This window comes from Equus quagga, chromosome 10 (genome assembly GCF_021613505.1).
Source record: "Equus quagga isolate Etosha38 chromosome 10, UCLA_HA_Equagga_1.0, whole genome shotgun sequence".
Lineage (NCBI taxonomy): Eukaryota > Metazoa > Chordata > Mammalia > Perissodactyla > Equidae > Equus > Equus quagga.
In genome coordinates, this window is record NC_060276.1 from 57,658,626 (window position 1) to 57,678,655 (window position 20,030).

Genomic DNA, 20,030 nt, shown 5'->3' on the forward strand with positions numbered 1-20,030 from the left:
TTCTGTCCATTTCATATAAATAGAATCATATAATATGTGGCCTTATGCATCTGGTTTCTTTACTCAGCATAATGTTTTCAAGTTTCATCCATGTTATAGCATGCATCAGTGCTTCGTTCCTTTTTATAGTCAAATAATATCCTAGTGAATGGATATGCCATATTTTGTTTATCCATTCATAATTTGATGGACATTTGTGTTGTTTCCACTCTTCAGCTCTTAGGAATAATGTTGCTATGAACATTCATGTACAAGTCCTTGTATAGACATAAGTTTTGATTTCTCTTGGGTATATGCCTCAGAGCAGAATTACTGGGTCATATTCCAATGCTATGTTTAAACATTTGAGGAACTGCCAGACTATTTCCTCACATGGCTGTATCATCTTACATTCCTGAGAAGTCTTTTAAAATGGTGTTTAGCTTAGTTTTTCTTAAAAATAGTTTAATATGTAACATTTTTACTAGGACTACTTATTAATATTTGATGGGAATATTCTGTGGAAAAGTCTGTTGTAACCAAATAGGCAAGGACCACCTCCTATTGTCACCCCAAATAGAATAAAAATAGAGGGCCACTGAATAGACTTTATTTTCTCCTCAAAATGTCCAATAGCAAAAGGCGAAAAGTTTGGAAAAGGTTTTTGTGAGGAACTAATCTCATCTTTCAGTTGATAATGCAGCATGAAATGGATAAATATTAGCAGGACATTTCCATTGTGATACTGTTGCTTTAGTCGCTCTTTCTTTGCTTCTGCTTATATAAGGGTTATATCATGAAAGCCAGAGAAAGAAAATGAAACATAGTAGAGTGTGGAATCAAATGCTGACCATATTTAGTGGATGTTTTGAATTTTACCACAGTTTTTTCTAAACTTTGTATTTTAAGCCCTTTAAAAATCTGAAGGAAATAAACAAAAACCTACCTGAAACAGTAAAAAAGATTCTGATATTATTTTACAAATTAATTTAACATATAATTTGAATAAGAATTTTATTTCTTGTAGTTACATTTATTCAGTTCAGTTTATGCTGATACCATCATTCCAATTTTCAAAGAAAGAAAAGTCTGCATGTGTTAAACCTCCACCTAACATACCAGTCTTTATCATGCCACCTAGTGCAGCAAAATGAAGGGGGAGGTAAATTATTGTCCCCCTTCTTTTGTTATTTTTCTCTATGGATTCTTCTATTTTCTGAAAATGATATGCATATTTCACACTAAGGAGTTTCAGAGAGAAACTGCATTGTAAAATGAATACACTTTTAAACAACTGAAAATTTGAGTTTTCTACATTTGGCCATGGCTGACTAATGTTGAAATGATGATAGCCAGTACTTACAGTAGTTGGATGGTGGCAGGTGTTACACCGAATCACAGGAAAATCTCTCGTCAGGGCCAAAACACAGTTCGCATAAATCATAGCACCTATACGTCTGTATTCTGCAGGAAAAGATAGGGCTCTGGGTTTGAAGAGTCTATCTGAGCATAACGTGTAGGTTGGCAAACTTTGTGTTAGTTTTAAATATATGCTATAGTTTGAACAGAGAGAAGATGACAAATAAAAAGAGAAACTCTTTTAGCCCTTCCATCCCTTCTAGCATATAATAACCTACCCAGTGATGACAGTGGTCTCTATTTTCAGCTTGTCTGGAAATTCTGGTTATGTGGTTAGTGGTACTGCTGCATCCAGGATTTCACTAAACAACCATATATAGATATTCTGCATTCTGAGGCATCCAGTCAACTACCAATCTTAAGATAACTGAAACTGAGCTCGACAATGGAAATAGTGGTTAGTGTAGTATGCAGAGAGTGCACATTACCACTCTTCATTATTGTGCATGTGTGTGCTGTGTGTTGGTGGACTATTTCAGTAAATAATTAGCTATCAGGAATAGCAACTTTTAAGACACTTTGTTAGTTATTTTATTTATTCATACTGGGAAACATACTCCACCTCTGCAATAAAGTCACCGTGCAACTCTTTATCAGTAAATATTAGAGTTTGGCATCCCATTTATACTTGGCTTTTTGATAAATATGCAAGTTAGGATTTATATGTAATATTTCTGTATAAGCCTTTTTTTTGCTTTATTGTCTTTTTCATTTATTTTTCCAGAACAGCTTACATGCAAAACTTTTTTTATTATTGGTAATAATAATGAATACTTAAGAATATTTTACATAATAAGAACTTTTGTTTCCTTGGTTTCAAAATCACGTGGTAAATGATTCTTCGCTCAATGGAAGTGATCGAGTGATTTATCTTTTTTTAAGGAAGCACTGAGTAATCCTAGGGATTATATAAATTAGGTTAACCTAATCCTGCTTTTTATCCTTCAGGAATTTGTTATCAAAAGAAAAATTAATGTATGCAGAATTACAAAAGGGCCTATAGATATATGATTCACTATATTTAGGATTGTGTAGTCTTGATGAATAGGCCCGAAAATTGTTTGTGCTTTGAATTATAAAGTGAGAGAGTCAAGAAGCAAGTGATAAGTATATAATAGGCTGCTGTACCTATAAAACACTTGTTTCCTAATTTAGCAAATCAATGATCTCTTCAAAAGATTACAAAATATATAGTTCATTTCTATACCTCAGTTTCAGCCCAATTTTAGAAATTAAACTCAGCACAATTCAGTAATTCTTGAATATATATTAAAAAAGTAATCCTTTAGCACTTACTAAATGCATTATAGTAAAATTTCTTATAATCTTTAGATGATGCCGTCTATGGAAAGATGTGTTAATGATGAACTTATATTTAAATCATGTTTCTGTATTCTTAAAACCGTACAAATCTCTTAAACCAGAGGGACTTTAACGTTCTTACCTTCATTAGCAGCTTCATCGCCAAAGGAGGAACCGTATGCTAACTGTAACATTTGTCCAACCCAACTGAAAAAAATACCAAGGAGAAAAAAGGCAATAGTTAATAATAACAGCCAACAATTATTGAATGACTATGGTATGCAAGGCACTTTATCATTTAATATTCACGTCAACTATAAGAGGTAGGAACTATTATTATTTCCACTTAACAGATGAGAAAAGTGAGTTTTAGAGAGGTTAAATAATATGCCCAAGTTTACACAACTAGTAAATGTTGGTACACTTAATCCAGGCAGTCTAGCTCCAGAGCACACAATCTTCAGCACTATCTCGTATGACTTCCAGCTGTCATTAGAAATATCTTAAAATCCAAAGGGCTATAGCCTGACACCAAATGACAAAGAGTTCCACAGACGCAATAATTTTCTTTAGTGAGAAATTTTTATCAATAATAGAGAAATAGTACAAACCAGAATTAAAACAAATGAAGATCATGATTCGAGGCCAATACAAATTATATGAGAACCTTCTTTAATCATGAGATCAAAGAAAGCTGTATCATTGAAGCTTAAATGTTTTCAAAGCTTTCCATATCACCGACATTAGAAGGCTAAATATCAATATATGCCAATTATCCTTGTTTATGGACTGACTTTCAAGCTGAATTAGAGCTGCCCTGATGGTATCTATAGAGGTGTGGGGACCTGGAATTGGCCACCCCAAGATATGTCTCTTTGGCATCAGGATTATTTGAGGCTGATTGCTTTTGATAAACTGGGACAGGGAAGGAGGCTCTGAGGAATGGAACTTGCCCTTCCTTAGGACACATTTACATTTGTAAGGTAAATCTCTATCTGTAAAAGCTGCCTCCCTCTCTGTACCAGGAAGAAGAAAGGCGATGACCTTCTCTCTAAAAACCCTTAATCAATACCAAAGGCAAGGACTTAAAATCTGCTTTTTATTGTGCTAGTCTGGTAACCTCCTGTAACTGACTTCCCTCCCCCTCCCAACGTTGGCATCTCCTTAAAGATTAAGCATCTTTCTTTAGGCTGGGAACCGATTGCAGCGCTCATCTGTGACACCCCCCAGCCCGAGGCAACACACCTGCCACCCTGCGGCGCTCACTGAGACAGCAGACCTATCTGCTGTTTCCATCAAGCGCTGTGCTGACAGAGCAGCCTCGTGACTGTTGTAAAAGGGACTTTTCAATCATATGTGAAACACCCCGTTTGGGGGTATATAACCACTATGTGCACCCCACTTCTTCGGTGCCCTTTCTTCCTTCGGGAAGAAAGGCCCCGGGCCATGGTTCCTCATAAAGCTTTGTTTAATTTTCTCTTGCTATTCTGTCTCATGTGAATTTAATTCGTTCTCCAGCCAGACGAACCCCCATTTGGGGAGAGGAAATGTCCTCCTCCCCTACAGAGGCAAGTCCCAGTCATAATGTCTTACTCCTCATACACATAACTCATGGTATTAAAAATCATGCCAAACACTTAGCAAGCTGAAAGTACTCAATTTTATACTGGATGCTTTCATTTAGAAAGACTTATTATTGATTTTTACCAGGCAAAATCTATATCTTTTGATGCCTAGTATAGAACCTTTTCCCAAAATCGTCTTTGTTATTTTGCTTTTGAAAATATTGACAACAGAACAAGATTCATCTCTCCCTCTTGTAATCAAAATAAAAATTTTAAAAATTCATAATTAATTTCATTTAAATTTAGGAAATGGTGGTTGGGGACTGACAGAACAAGATAGAAGTGGACATTTTGAATTAAAAAAATCATTAAATATTCTAACCAGGAATAGTATTGCCATCCTGGTATGGCCGTTTTGATTGCTTCAAAATGTCTTGCTTAGATTTTATTGTTTAGCCCCAAGTATTTACTATCATGTGGGTTTAATTTTAATGTTGAAAATATATTTGAAGAAAAATAATAAAGACAATATAATTAGTAACTATGAATTGGACTATTACAGGAAAAATCATCATAGTGTGAGATCCTTTTAATCTGAATCTTCTGGCTATCATTACTGATGACCTACAAAGGCAATCTTTACCATAAAATTTCTGTTGGCTTCTTGGGAACAGACTATAATATTGAATTTCTTCATTAGAATTTATTAAGTGGCAATGTTTCAACCCCCTAGAAATATTAAACAAATTCTTAGCATAGCTCTCTATTAAATCAATGATCTTTAGTGATATGGACAGAAATTCTATTCATTTCTTGTAGTCACATATCATAATGTAGTATTTTGTAAAAATCTTTGGTTGCATAAGAAAACTAAAAAACAATAATTAAAAGGTGTTCAGTTTGTAAACCATACAATAAAGAAAGTTTTTAGTCAAAATTAGGTAAAAACAGAATTCTCCCTCCCTCTCTCAATTTCAAATGTTCAATAGCCATGCGTGGCTAGTAACTGCTGTATTGCATAGTGTAGATATAGATTATTTTCATCATTGCAGAAAGTTCTATTAGGCAGCATTACTTTAATATACGGGAAAAAGGATATTTTATGTTTTTGGGGTTGGTATCTTTGACAGAGAAATCAAAGATTTTCACAAAATTATTGATTATTTTAATAAGGATTTAAAAATCTTAGGCAATTGATATTTTAATATCTTTATAAAATTATAATCCTTCCATCTCCCCTTGAAAAAGTAGATTATAAGTAATATAGTAAAATTAACTTTTACTTTTCCAGAAGAAATTTACAAAAACAAAAAACGTCTAATTTAGAAACTAAAAATTTTCTCAAGTGAGAAATTAATGCAATTTATAAGTTACCGTATTTAAGTAGAAATAACTTTTCCTATGTTTTTTTCTTCAGTGCTCCAGGTATGAGAATATCTGACATTTATTGAAAATGTAATGTCAACAGCATTGTCAGCATCCAAAAAATATTTTAAATGTACATAAAAGCACTAAGAAACTAAGGATACATTTTCGCTGCTGAGCAGTTATCAGTGTTTTCTTCTTCTTGAAATATTAAGGAATGGACTTACTTTTTAAAAAATTACCATCCTTAGCCTTACTAACATTAAATAATATAATTGGTTAAATTATAAAATGTTTTAAAATGTAATAATGGTAGTGATCAATTTGTTACACTGATTGGTCATTCCTGAATGTACAAGTTCTAAGAGAAATTAGATTTCTTCAATACACAAGTATTTTTATAAAATTAAGTTTACCTTTACAACCAGATAGATCCAAGAACTTAAGACTGTCAAGGTGCAATTCTCCATGGCATTTCTACACATCTTGTGACAGCATTTGTCCTGGCCTATAGGTTCAAGCGTGTTTGTATAGCAAATAGCCTTGGAAGATGAAGGTCCCTCCAGGGCCGAGGCTGGATTCGTTTTCTGAGCAGGTTAATAAAGATAACATCTTTCTCTGGGACAAATGTTGGTCAGGTTTGCTAGAATTCTTCTTTCAAAGACTAGGGGGTTCCTAAGCTTGGGGTCACTCAGCTGTGACACAAAACCACTGAGTGTGCAGCACCCACTTGGTCTGCTCCATACCTTCCCCTTGGGTCTTGGGGGACCAGGAGAACTGATGTTAGTGAAGCTCATGCTGCCTGCTGGGCTGCGACTAATAAAGTCCTGTCTCTAACCTGGGAGTCTATGTCATTCTGCCAGCCTCCGCGAACAGCGCTGGCTAATTTGTAGGCTTGCAAGCTGGATAAAATCTCACACATTACACAGTTCTTGAGAAAACATAAGATAAATTAGAGCTAGTAGGTATGTTCTGAGAACCGGCCTACAACCCAGAGTGTGGGAGAGAAGCAGGTTGGTCACAAGGGTGGGGATTGAAAGGGCAGGAGGTGGAGAAGGCTGGGAACAAAATACATCATTTTGTAACAACTCCCAATCCATTTAATTTTTGGCCAGTTAAACCTGCAACACAAAATAGAGGATATGGGTTTATATTAATCTTGGTCAAAAACAAAACAAAACACCTGAAGACACAGGTTCTTCAGAATAAAATGGATACCTAAGTAGTTTTGTAATCTTCATCTAGTTTTTTTCTCACCATGTCAGTTCTAAAAGACTCCACATTAAAAATTATCCCACTGGTTGATGGAAGTGCTCTCCTTCTCATCCTAAAGCCACCACCCCGTTGTTCTTGCTTCCCAATCCTAAACCAACAAAGAAAGCTTTTAGTCAAAACAAGATTAAAACTGGTCTGACTCCCACCCCCACCCCCACCTCCAGCCTTACCCCCACCTCCACCTCCACCTCCACACTCTCTCCACCCCCTCCACACACACTCTGATATGGAAGGTGTACAATAGACGCCCAGAAGGATGGGGAGACGTGGCTTCATAGAAAGTACTCAATAGATGATTTATTGAACTATCTTTATTAGACCATGGGATTACCATGCATTTTAAAATCACATAGCATATCTTTGAGTCCATTCCCGCGCTGTTTTGTTGTACTTCTTCCGATCCTTTAAGTACACCTTCGCAATTTCGGGAACCAATGGATCATATGGGTTGGGATCGCACAACATGGAACAGATGGATAACAGCACTTTGGAAATGGTCAGTACCGGTGACCACTCGGGTCCAAGGATGTCTAGACAGATACCTCCGTTTAGGTTAATGTTAGGATGGTAAATTCGGGTGGTGAATGAGATCTTGGGTGGTTTGAAGGGGTAATCGAACGGCAACTGGATTTTTAGGAAGAAGACCCCTCCCTGGTAGGGGCTGTCTTCGGGCCCCATTATAGTTGCCTGCCATTGGAACAAATCATTACCCACTGGCCCTGCAGAGCATTGGGCTGGGGGGTCGTGGGTCAAGCTGAGGACCTCCTTGTGGATGCGCTGTAGGGCCATGTCTGCGACACGAGGCCAACCCTTGGCACGGGACCTGGAGACAGGTAGAAGGCGGGGGTCAGTGATTTGGGGGTGGAAGGAGCAGCCACCTACCGGGTAGGCAGAGAAGTGGGCTGAGGACTGGCTGGGGGGGGACCGAGGGGAGCGTCCGGGGAGGGGGATGGTTGTGGAGAGGGGGACTGAGGGAGGGATTTGGGCCCTGGACAGGAACTGATGGGCTACTAGACACCTGTGGCTGTGGCCGCCGCCGCCGCCACCTCTGCCACCTCTGCGCTGTCCCGAGCCGGAGATTCAGTCGTGGAGACCGCGCTGCGCAGACACACTGCCGCTCCCGCCGGGCCGCCTGCCCCTGCTGCTCACGTTGGGGTCCCCTGGAGACAGGCCCGCTTTCTCTCTGTGAGGTCACAGGGGCCACATGACGCAGCGCAGCGTCATCAAGGGCGCGTCCAGTGAGGGCCCAGGGGGCATGGGGTCATGGAGGGGGCAGGCTGGAGGGGGGCAGGCTGCGGGGGGGGGGGGGGGGGTGCGCAGGGGGGGGGCGGGGGGGGGGGAGGCGGGGGGGCGGGAGGCCGTGGGGGGGGGGAGGGGGGCGGGGCAGGGAGTGAGGGAGCGGGGACTGCCGGGTTCGCTCAGAGCTTTCCTGAGCCTAGGGCTGGCAAGCAGGGTCACACGCAACATATGCCATCTGCCGCCGAGATTTACTGGAATAAATAGGAGCAACTCAATGAATTCCCGTCCATTCTTCACTCACCCAGATTCACCATCCGTTAACTTTTTTGGGGGGGGTGGTGAGGAAGATTGTCTCTGACCTAACATCTGTGCCAATATTGCCATTACACTTTAACCAAATGACTTTATACTCATTTGTCTCCACATTTGAGAGTAAGCTACACACAACATGGCCCTCTACTTCCAGATACTTCCTTGTGTATTTCCTAAGACAGACATTCTCTTATATAAGCAACATCAGTAAACTTAACACCGTTATGATACTTTTATAACTTTTCAAAGTAACTTTTCATAGCCTTTTGGTAAATTTATTTTTTATGAAGAATTAAAGCCTTCAAAAATTCAATTTAGAGATAAAATCACTTTAATTTTTGAAGAACTTACTACGGGAAAGGAAGGAGGAAGGAAAGAAGGTAAAGAAACCAGTAGTCCACCTAGCATATACAAGCAGTTTGGCTATTGTTCTTTACAAAAAAAAAAAATCATTTTGGGGAAGTAGTGGTTCCAACAAGTGTACCTGCAGAGCAACACTGTCTTTCATTCATGAGGATGTCCAGTAAAGATGCTGATTCATGCAAAACTCTCTTCACTTGCTTGTATATATGGGGATATAAAGCCAAATAAGTACCATAAAAATAGGTTGGTCTGTTAGCCATATCAATTCTTTCCCACGAATTAAGCAATAATTTAATAAAATGTTCTTAAATTTTGGTAAGATATCACATTAGACATGGTAGAACACAGTTTCATTTATGATATACCGGATGTTCTTCAATTATGAAAATTTCCTGCTGCAAAACTAGTTATCTAATATACCTATTCAACCAATTTAGGAAGGCAAGATAATTATTTGACAGTATTTTAAAAGGAGGAGAACATAGATGGCTGAATGGCTCCTCTAATAGTAAGATAAAATGTCTAATTCTTTGAAAGGAACTTTTCCAAATATCTTGTGTTATACGGTACCCAAAAGAACATGGTTTTTGTGCTTGTGAACAAATGAACTATTCTTGTTACTGTGGTAAATATCAAATTTTAAAATCTTCATTTAAAATAACAGAACATTTGATAAGAAAATTGCAAAAGGCAACCAAGGCTAGTTCTTTATGTAGGGAAGCATATATAACATTGCAAGATTTTGAGGTAAGCTTCTGAAGTTCTCTTTTTCCAAGGGGATGAGATTTGAAAATTATTTTGCAAGATCGGATGCCATTAACACCAACCTTTTTAATTGGGTTGGGTATCAGGAAAAATGAAATTCTGTGTAACTTCTCTATAGGATTAAAAGGTAACCATGATCCCCACAACCTTTCAGTGACCAAATCCTGTGGAAAATACCTTTCACGTCCATCTGCACTTCATCCCCAGTGTGGCTGCTATAATTCAGAATATAATCATTTGTCACCAGAATACAATAATATATTTAATGAGTGTCTGTGCTGCCAATGCTGCCACCCTCACATCCATATTTAATACTGCCACGTAGAATGATCTCCCTAAAGCATAAATCAATTCCTATCATAATTTTCAATAGCTCTCTATAACCTGCAGGATGAATTCTAAATTTCAGGGCTGCCCTATTCTGTTGTCCCCAAGGAGAGTTAAACTTCAGTGTTTTCTGCTACATGGAATCTTTTGTGTGCTTATAATACAGCATGTATTATACCCCATTGTCATTGTCTATTTAAATGTTCATCCTCCTAACCAGTCAGATAGCTTTTTGGTGAGAGGATTGACCTTGATCATTTTGTACTCTTACTCCCTAGTATATACTAGGCACTCAATATTTTCTAGATGAATGCATGCATTCATTAAAGAATGAATAGTATAATTTATACAAAGTGATTGATATAAAGGGGTTATAATTCTCATTTTTTCACCTAACCTTAAACTTAGGTCAAAAACATTACAGGATACAAGATATTGCACCACAATAAAAACAAAAAGGAATATATTGGGAATACATTTGTGTTATTCTTCATTTGACAAGCCCTCAATGACAGTTCAAAGCCACTTTACTTTTATCTGACATAATGTAATGTGTCTCTTAGAGTTTAGTTGTAAGGGCATATTGCTTTCCTCAGATACAGTCACTATTACACTTTCATTATAGGTAATGAACTGTCAAAATTTAGGATTAAAAATTATATAAGCGCCTTTCAATGTGATATCCTATTGAAACATATTTAATTCTGTAAAGAGACTTTCTTAATTGATTGTTGGAAGCAAAGCTGGCTCCACACTATCTCCTTCACAGTTAATACTAATCAAAGGTCATTCATAACTTTAGCATTCTGCTTAAAAATGTGTAGAATAGATTAATATTTATTAGCAGTTCTTCAACTTCTATCACTCTGTCTAGCATCCCATTTTGTTATCCATTTTTTAAATTAATTTTACCAAGGTCATATTGGCTTATAACACTGTGTTAATTTCAGGTGTATATTATTATATATCAGTTTCTGTAGACTGCATTGCGTTCCCCACCAATAGTTTAATTTTTATCTGTCACCATACATATGTGCCCCTTTATCCCTTTCACCTTCCCCCACCCCTTTCCTCCTTTGGTAACCAATAATCTGTTCTCCTTATCCATGTGTTTGGTTAACTTCCACATATGAGTGAAATCATAGTGTTTGTCTTTCTCTGTCTGGCTTACTTCGCTTAGCATAATACCCTCAAGGTCCATCCATGTTGTCACAAATGGCACTATTTTGTCTTTCTTTATGGCTGAGTAGTATTCCAGTGTGTGTGTGTGTATATATATATATATATATATATATATATATATACACCACATCTTCTTTATCCATTTGTCTGTTGAGGGGAACTTGGGTTGCTTCCATGTCTTGGCTATTGTGAATAATGCTGAGATGAACATAGGTATGCATAATTTCTTTGAATTGTTGATTTCATGCTCTTTGGATAAATACCCAGTAGTGGGATAGCTGGGTCATACGGTATTTCTACTTTTAATTTTTTGAGAAATCTGTTATCTAAGAAAAACCACAATTCAGATATGTATTATTTAATTTCCTGTGGTTGATTTCCCTTTCTCCTTGTCAGGAGTTGACACAGTTATGGAGTTTTCTTTGGTTTCTGTCATGAGTCATAAAAATCCGTATCAGTTTAATGAGGCTGCTGTGTGTAAAGCAATGGTTCTCAAACTTGAGCTTGAGTCAGCATCATTTGGAGGGATTGTTAAAACACAGTTTGCTGGGCCCCTCCTAGAGACTTTCTGATTCAGTAGGCCTAGTGTGACGTCCCAGAATTTGTATTTCTAACAAGTTCCAGGTGATGCTGATGCTGCTGGCCCAGGGACCACACTTTGTGAATCACTAGTCTAAGCTAAAAGAATGAAATTGGTGGCATAGGTAAGAATCCTTGCCTTTAAAGAGAGAATCTAAACATTGAGGATTTTTGAATATTCATCTGCATGGTATGTTAATGATCTTATTTTAATGATGTGTCAATCAGTGTAGTTTTCAGTGAAGTGTTTAGTCAATGCTAACACCATGTGTTCAGCATCATGCTAGGTATCATGGCATATACAAAAGAAGGTAATTTGATCTTTTTAAAAAGAGTTTATGTTCTTGCTGGAAAGACAGTGCTAATAATGCCAATTAAACAATCATTCAACAATGCAAGATATATGGTCCGGTACTAACGTTATCATTCAGAAAAATAATTGCTGTCAGAGTTTAGAGACAGGTGAGGGAATTAGATATGCTTGGGTTCTTCATGGCTTGTTTAGGAATTAGATTTGAAATAGTCCTCAAAGGTTACATGGATACTTTGGATAGGTCTGCTTAAGGAGTATATTCTGAGCTGATCCAACAGCAAGAGGAAAAGTGCTCCAATAAAAATTACAGAGGAGTAACATGAAAGAAAAGTTGCTTAAGGGAGGTTAATCTGACAGGCAAGTAGTAGGAATTGCAAGATAAAACCCAGAGTGTTTGTAAGTTTGAAATATTGGTGGTTTGAAATTTTCCAAAAATACTTTTTTTCAGGACAGTTGTGGAGGTTATTTCCAATCAATTTAGAAAAACAGATTTATTAAGGTATAATTGGCATACAATCAACTGTACTTTCTTTTTTTTTTGCCAAGGAAAAGTCACCCTGAGCTAACATCTGTTGCCAATCTCCCTCTTTTTGCTTGAGGAAGATTCGCCCTGAGCTAACATCTGTGCCAGTATTTCTCTATTTTCTATGTGGGTGGTTGCCACAGCATGGCCGCTGATGAGTGGTGTAGGTGTGCGCCCAAGAACAGACTCCAGGCTGCTGAAGCAGAATGCACTGAAGCCAACCACTAGGCCATGGGGCTGACCCCCAACTGTACATATTTTAAGTGCACAATTTCATAAATTTTGGCATATGTAAACAGTGATGAAAGTATCACAATCAAGATAATGACCATATCCATCTCCCCCAAAAGTTTTTTTGTGCCCCTCTGTAATCTCTCCTATCCACCACCTCATACCCAAAACCACCAAGTTGCTTTCCGTCACAACAGATCAGTTTGAATTTTTTAGAACTTCATATAAACAAAACCATACGTTACGAGGTCATTTGTATCTAGCTTCTTTCTCTTAGCATAGTTATTTTGAGATTCGTCCATATTGTCACCTGCATCACAGTTCAAATCTTATTGCTGAGTAGTAGTTCATTGTATGTATATACCATGATTTGATTATCCATTCACCTGTTGATTGGTATTTGGATTGTTTCTAGTTTTCGGCCATTATGAACAAAGATTCTCTGGACATTTGTCTACAAGTCTTTCTGTAGCCATGCTTTATTTCTCTTGGGCAAATACCCAAGCATATGTTTAACTTTGTGAGAAAAACTGCCTGACTGCTTTGCAAAGTGGTCGTACCATTTACTTTCCAACCAGCAACACATACATTGGTGTGAGAGTTCCAGTTGCTCTGTACTCTGAACAGCACTTAGTATCATCAGTATTTTTTGCTTTAGTCATACTAATAAGTGTGTAGTGTTATCATATTGTTATGTAAATTTTCATTTTCCTAATGATGCCATGATAGAATAATGTTTAACATTTTTTTGGGCTTCTTTATCATCTGAATATCTTCTGTGATGAAGTGTTTGTCCAAATATTTGTTCATTTTTAATGGGGTCGTTTATTTCCTAATTATTTAGTTTTGAAAATTATTTATATATTCTGGATACAAGTCCACTATTAAATATATGGCATGCAAATATTTTCTCCACTGTGACTTTTCTTCTTTTTTTGAGTGGAAAATAATGGTTTAATTGTTTAATAATAGTTGAAGAGTGGAAAGTTTAGAATGGTATCACTTTTAATAATTATCATTAGGCCAGAATCATAGTGTTATCTATCATATGTTTTTACCAGACTAGTTTTTACCAGACTCCCCACTAAACCAAAGGTTTCCTAAGGTCAACATTGCATTTCTATGACCCAGCCCAATACTAGCTATTTGGTAAGTCATTGTGTAAATTTTTATTGGATGAATTAACGATTAAATGATAAATGAATTATCCTCTTGGAGCATATTTAGAACTTTGACCTAAGTTCAGACCGAATAAAGGTATTTATGGTCTTGGCTTTATTTAGGACACTGATTTACCCATCTGTAAAGCCAGATGAAAAGGATAATGGAAAGGATTTCAACAACCACACTTGGGCACAGTTTACACTGCTACTCCTCCTTCTATATTTCGGAGCCTTTTTTTCCCATTGATGAGGAATGAATGAGTAGATTTGAAAAATGATCAGTGATCAATGGAACTTCTCAAATGACCACTTTTTTTTAGTCATGGCATCTGTGGTAGTCACTTTGACAAACAGTAATTTGTTCATATGCCCATGTGATATTATGTTCCTTTCCCTGATTTCATGTCATTTGGAGCTATTCTGATTCTTTTTTTATTATCATATAAGTTTGAGGTGTACAGCATTGTATTCTACATCCGTATACACTACAAAATGCTCACCACCGCAAGTCTAGTTACCATCCTTCACCATACAATTGATCCCCTTCACCCATTTCACCCACTCCCCAACTCTGTATACCTCTGATAACCACTAATCTGTTCTCTGTATCTATGACTTTGTTTTTGTTTTATTTGTTTGTTTTTGAGATTCCACATATGAATGAAATTATACAATATTTGTCTTTCTCCTTCTGACTTATTTCACTTACCATAATACCCTGAAGGTCCACCTATGTTGTCACAAATGGCAAGATTTCATTTTTTTTTATGGTTGAGTAGTATTTCATTGCATATATATACCACGTCGTGTTTATCCATTCATCCATTGATGGACACTTAGGTTCTTTTCATATCTTGACTACCGTAAATAATGCTGTAATGAACATAGGGTGCCTATATCTTTTGGAATTAGTGTTTTCATATTCTCCAGATAAATACCCAGAAGTGTACTAACTGGGTCATATGGTAGTTCTATTCTTAATTTTTTGAGGAATCTCCATACTGTTTCCCATAGTGGCTGCACCAATTTACACTCCCATCAACAGTGTATGAGGGTTCCCTTTTCTATATATCCTCTCCAACACTTGTTGTTTCTTCTCTTTTTTATAATAGCCATTCTAACTGGTGTGAGGTGATATCTCATGGTGGTTTTGATTTGCATTTCCATAATAATTAGTGGTGTTGAATATCTTTTCATGTGCCTGTTGGCCATCTGTATGTCTTCTTTGGAAAAATGTCTATTCAGATCCTCTGCCGATTTTTCAATTGGGTGGTTTTTTGTTGTTGTTGTTGACTTGTATGAGTTCTTTATATTTTGGATATTAACAACTTATTGGATATATGGTTTGCAAATATCTTCTCCTATTCAGTAGGTTGCCTCTTCATTTTGATGATGGTTTTCTTCACTGTGCAGAAGCTTTTTAGTTTGATCTGTCCTGGAGAATGTTCCATGTGCATTGATGTAAGTGGAGTGTTGAAGTCCCCTACTATTTTTGTATTGCTTTCAGTTTCTCCTTTTAGGTCTGTTAATATTTGATTTACAGATTTTGATGCTCCCATGCTGAGTGCATATTTATAAATGTCATATCTTCTTGTTGGATTGACTCCTTTATCATTATGTAATGCCCTTGTTTAACTTTTATTACAGTCTTTGTTTTAAAGTCTATTTTGTCTGATATGAGTACAGCCACTCCAGCTTTGTTTTTGTTTCCACTTATTGGGAATATCTTTTTCCACCCCTTCACTTTCAGTCTGTGTGTGGCTTTACTTCTGAAGTGAGTCTCTTCTAGGTAACATATAGATAAGGTTATTTTTTTATCCATTCAGCCACTCTATGTCTTTTGATTGGCAAACTTAGTCCATTTACATTTAAATTAATTATCAATAAGTGTATACTTATTGTAATTTTGTTGAGTATTTTCTGGCTGTTTTTGTAGTGGCTCTCTATTCCTTTCTTTTTCTTTTTCACTCTTCCCTTGTGGTTTGATGGCTTTCTTTAGTGTTATGTTTATTTTCCTTTTTTATTTTCTGTTGTGTATTTACCATAAGTTTTTTTGTGGTTACCACCAGGTTCACATATAGCATTGTGTAAATAGCACTCTTTTCTAAGTTGATAGCAGCTTAAATATGAACACATTCCAGAGCTTTATCTTTTTACTCCCTTCTCATGGTATATATTTTTTTATTTTATGCATCCTTTAACTAATTATTGCATATTTAGTTATTTTTACTATTTTTGTCTTTTAACCTTCACATTTGCTTTATGGGTGATTGATCCACTACTTCTGTTATATATTTACCATTTCCAGTGAGATTTTTACTTTTGTATGTTTTCTTATTGTTAATTAGTGCCATTTCATTTCAGCTTCAAGAAGTCCCTTTAACACTTCTTGTAGGTCCAGGTTAGTGGTGATGAACTCCTTTAGCTTTTGCTTATCTGGAAAACTCTTAATCTCTCCTTTGATTCTGAATGATAACCTTACTGGGTAGAGAATTCCTGGTTGGAAGTTTTTTCCTTCCTCTACTTTGAATATGTCATACCACTTCTTTCTGGCCTGTAAAGTTTCTGTTGAAAAGTCTGCTGATAGCTTTATAGAATTTCCCTTGTACATAATAAGTTGTTTTTCTCTTGTTGCTTTTAGGATTCTCCCTTTATCTTTAACTTTTATCATTTTAATTATAATGTGTCTTTGTGTAGGTCTCTTCGGGTTCATCTTATTTGGAACTCTCTAGGCTTCCTGGAGCTGAAAGTCTGTTTCCTTCCCAAGATTAGGGAAGATTTCAGTCATTATTTCTTCAAATAGTTTTTCTAGCCATTTCTCTCTCTCTTCTCCTTTCGGGATCCCTATAATGTGAATGTTATACTGCTTGATGTTGTACCAGAAGTTCCTTCAGTTATCTTTATTTCTTTAAATTATATTTTTATTTTGTTGCTCTGTGTGGGTGATTTCCATTATTTTGTCTTCCAGTTACTGATTCATTCTTCTACTTCATCCATTTTGCTCTTCTTTATCCATTCCCCTCCAGTGTATTTTTCAGTTCAGTTGTAACTTCTGTGCTTTTTTATATTTTCTCTCTTTGTTGAAGTTCTTATTGTGTTCATCCATTGTTTTCCTGAGTTCAGTGAGTATCTTTATGATCATTACTTTGAACTCTTTATCCAGTAGACTGCTTATCTCAATTTCATTTACTTCTTTTTCTGAGGTTTTATTTTGTGCTTTCATTTGGAACATATTCCTTTGTCTCCTCATTTTGCTTAACTCTCTGTGTTTGTTTCTATGTATTATATAAATGAACTACCTCTTCCAGTGTTGATGGAGTGACTTTATGTAGGAAATGTCTTGTGGGGCCCAGAAGCAAAATCTCTCCTGGCCAGCTGAGCCAGGGGCTCAAAAGGTGTACCCAATGTGGGCTGCCTGGGCCCTTCTGATGTGGTGGGGCAGTGGCTGTGGTGTGAGGATGGTCAGGACTGTCACCCAGCCTGGTTGTAATGCATGGCTGTGGCTGCTGCAGCACATTGGTGGGTGGGGTGCCCAGCCTGCTGTGGGGCATGGCCACAACCCCTGTGCTGGTTGGTGGGGCTGGTGCCCAGTCTGGTTGCTAGGCACATCTGCAACCACTGCAGTGGATTGGTGGGCAGAGCTGGCACTCATTATGGGGACTAGATGCAGCCACTCTTGCTGCAGAGCTTTGGTGGCTAGGGCTATTTCCCAGTCTGTCTGTGAGGCACAGCTGAGGTGCCAAGGTGGGTGGGACTCTCAGTGGGGTATGCCTACTGGCAGTATCAGGTTAGAGGAGACATTCCAAAATGATGCTCACTGGTGCCAGCATTAGCAAGATAGATTGAGATCACAAACATGGCTCCTGCCAGTGTCTCAGTCCCTGGGGGGAGTTCCAACTAGTTCCTGCCTCTCCAGAGATGCTTTAAGGTTGTTAACTGGATCTCCTTCGCCTATCGTCTGTGTGCTTTTCAAACTGGTGTTTTTGCACTGATTTCCAAGTCAAGTGATTCTGCACACAAGCCCTTTAAGAGCAGGTTCTCTATCCCCTACAGTTCTATAGCTTTCCTGGATGTAATGCCCATTGGTTTTCAAAGCCATGTGTTTTGGAGGCTTGTCTTTCCTGTGTAGGATCAAAGGGTTGGGTTGCCTGATGAGGAGCTCAAATCACTTGCTCCTCAGAGAAAAGTTCCATACCTTTGAGATCCCTCCCAATTGTGGATCACCAAAGCTGTGGTGGGTTTTTTTCCTTGGCAAGGCTGTGTCTCTGCCACTCCTATCTGTCTCAATGCTGCCCTTTTATGCTTTGTGGTGTAGGTTCTGTTCATCCAATTTTCAGGTCCATTTCAGAAGGAACTATTCCATTTGCAGTTGTAGATTTGTTGTGTCCATAGGTGGAGGTGAATTTAGGGTCTTACTACACTGCCATCTTGAACCAACATTTGACTTGTCTCTTCATTCTCTTAACATTACCTTGCAAAGAGCAGAAATTTTTATTTCAATAAATTCCAATATTTTCTTTTGTGGATTGTGATTTTGGTGTCATATCTATGAAATATTTGTTTAACTCAAGGTCACAAAGAGTTTCTCCTATATTTTCTTCTAGGAGTTTTATACTTTCAGGTTTTACATTTTGGTCTAGGATCCATTTTGGCTTAACATTTGTATGTGATGTGATACACAGATTGAAGTTCATTTTTTTATACACTATTCAATTATTCCAGCACCATTTGTTGAAAAGACTATTCTTTGTCTACTGAGTTGCCTTTGCACTTTTGTCATAAAACAGTTGTCCATATAGTCTGTGTCTATTTCTAGACTTTATATTCTGTTCTATTGATGTAGTTGTCTATCTTTACACCAATACTACATTGTCTTGGTTGTTATAGCTTTACAGTGAGTTTTGAAATCAAGTTAGTAGAAGTCTTACAAATTTATTCTTCTTTTTAAAATGGGTGTTGTCTATTCTAGGTTCTTTGAAGTTCCGTATGAATTTTAGAATAGCTTTAAGATTTCTGCAAAAAAAAGTCTTCTAGGATTTTAACTGAAATTGGAATGAAACCTATAGGTTTCTATAGATCAATTTGTGAAGGACTGCTATCTTAATAATATTGAGTCTTTTGACCCATGAACACAGTATATTTTTCCATTTATTTAGGTTTTCTTTAAATTTCTCTGAGGAATGTATTGTAGTCTTCAGGGCACAGGTCCTGCACATTTTTTTCTAGTAATCTCTAAGTATTTCATATATTTTGGTACTATTTTAAAATTTTAATTTCTGATTTTTTGATACTCATATAGGAAAATACAAATGATCTTTGCAAATTGTTTTTATATCCTGCAATCTTGCTAAACTCACTTATTAGTAGTAGCTTTCATGTAAATTTGAACAAATTTTCCACATGGAGAATCATGTCATCTTCAACAGTTTCATTTCTTTATAATTTGAGTACCTCTAATCACTTTTTCTTGCCTAATTGTACTGGATACAGTTCAAGTTCAAGTACAATAATAAAGAGAAGTAATGAGAATAGACACCCATGCCTTCTCCCTGACTTTAAGGAGAAATATTTCAGTATTTTAAGTATGAGGTTAACTGTATCCTTTTCATAGGTTCCATTTATCAAACTAAGGAAGTTCCTTTCTATTCCTAGTTTACTGTCATTATCAGGAATAGATTTTGTTAAATGTTTTTCCTGCATCTATTGAGATGTTCATATGTTTTTTTATTTCTAGTTAATATGATGAAACACATTGATTTTCTTTCCATTATGGTAAAAAAGCCCACATATCATAAAATTTACCTTCTTAATCATATTTAAGTGTACTGTTCAGTGGTGTTAAGTATATTTACATTGTTGTGAAACAGATATCTAGAAGCTTTTCATCTTGCAGAACTGAAATTCTATACCCATTAAACAAGAATTCCCCTTTGCCTCCTCCTCCAACCTCTGATAATCACCATTGTACTTCTTGTATCTATAAATTTAACTACTTTAGATACCTCATGTAAGTGGAATCGTATAGTATTTGTCTTTTTGTGACTGGCTTATTTCGCTTAGCATAATGTCCCTGAGGTTCATCATGTTGTAGCATGTGACAGGATTTCCCTACTTTTAAAAGCTGCATA

The 20,030-nt window shown here is 36.9% G+C and overlaps 2 protein-coding genes across 2 annotated transcripts in view; both read right to left on the reverse strand.

Moving 5' to 3' along the window:
• Positions 1–20,030, reverse strand: part of LOC124245351 (connector enhancer of kinase suppressor of ras 2-like) — a 77,001-nt gene that overhangs the window by 26,230 nt on the left and 30,741 nt on the right. Inside the window, exons 3-4 of the mRNA XM_046672679.1 lie at positions 2,843–2,907; positions 1,343–1,443 (exon numbers count right to left, since the gene is read on the reverse strand). Of these exons, the coding sequence (XP_046528635.1) occupies positions 1,343–1,443; positions 2,843–2,907 (166 nt within the window). The remainder of the gene's footprint in view (positions 1–1,342; positions 1,444–2,842; positions 2,908–20,030) is intronic.
• Positions 7,251–8,156, reverse strand: LOC124245353 (ubiquitin-conjugating enzyme E2 D2-like). Its single transcript, XM_046672681.1, has 2 exons — positions 7,924–8,156; positions 7,251–7,728 (listed from the first exon to the last, which is right to left on the reverse strand). The coding sequence occupies exon 2, from the start codon at positions 7,692–7,694 to the stop codon at positions 7,251–7,253; it is 444 nt and encodes a 147-aa protein (XP_046528637.1). The 5' UTR covers positions 7,695–7,728; positions 7,924–8,156.

Coding starts and splice junctions, on each gene's coding strand:
- LOC124245353 (XM_046672681.1), bottom strand. CDS start 7,694: ATGGCCCTACAGCGCATCCACAAGGAGGTCCTCAGCTTGACCCACGAC.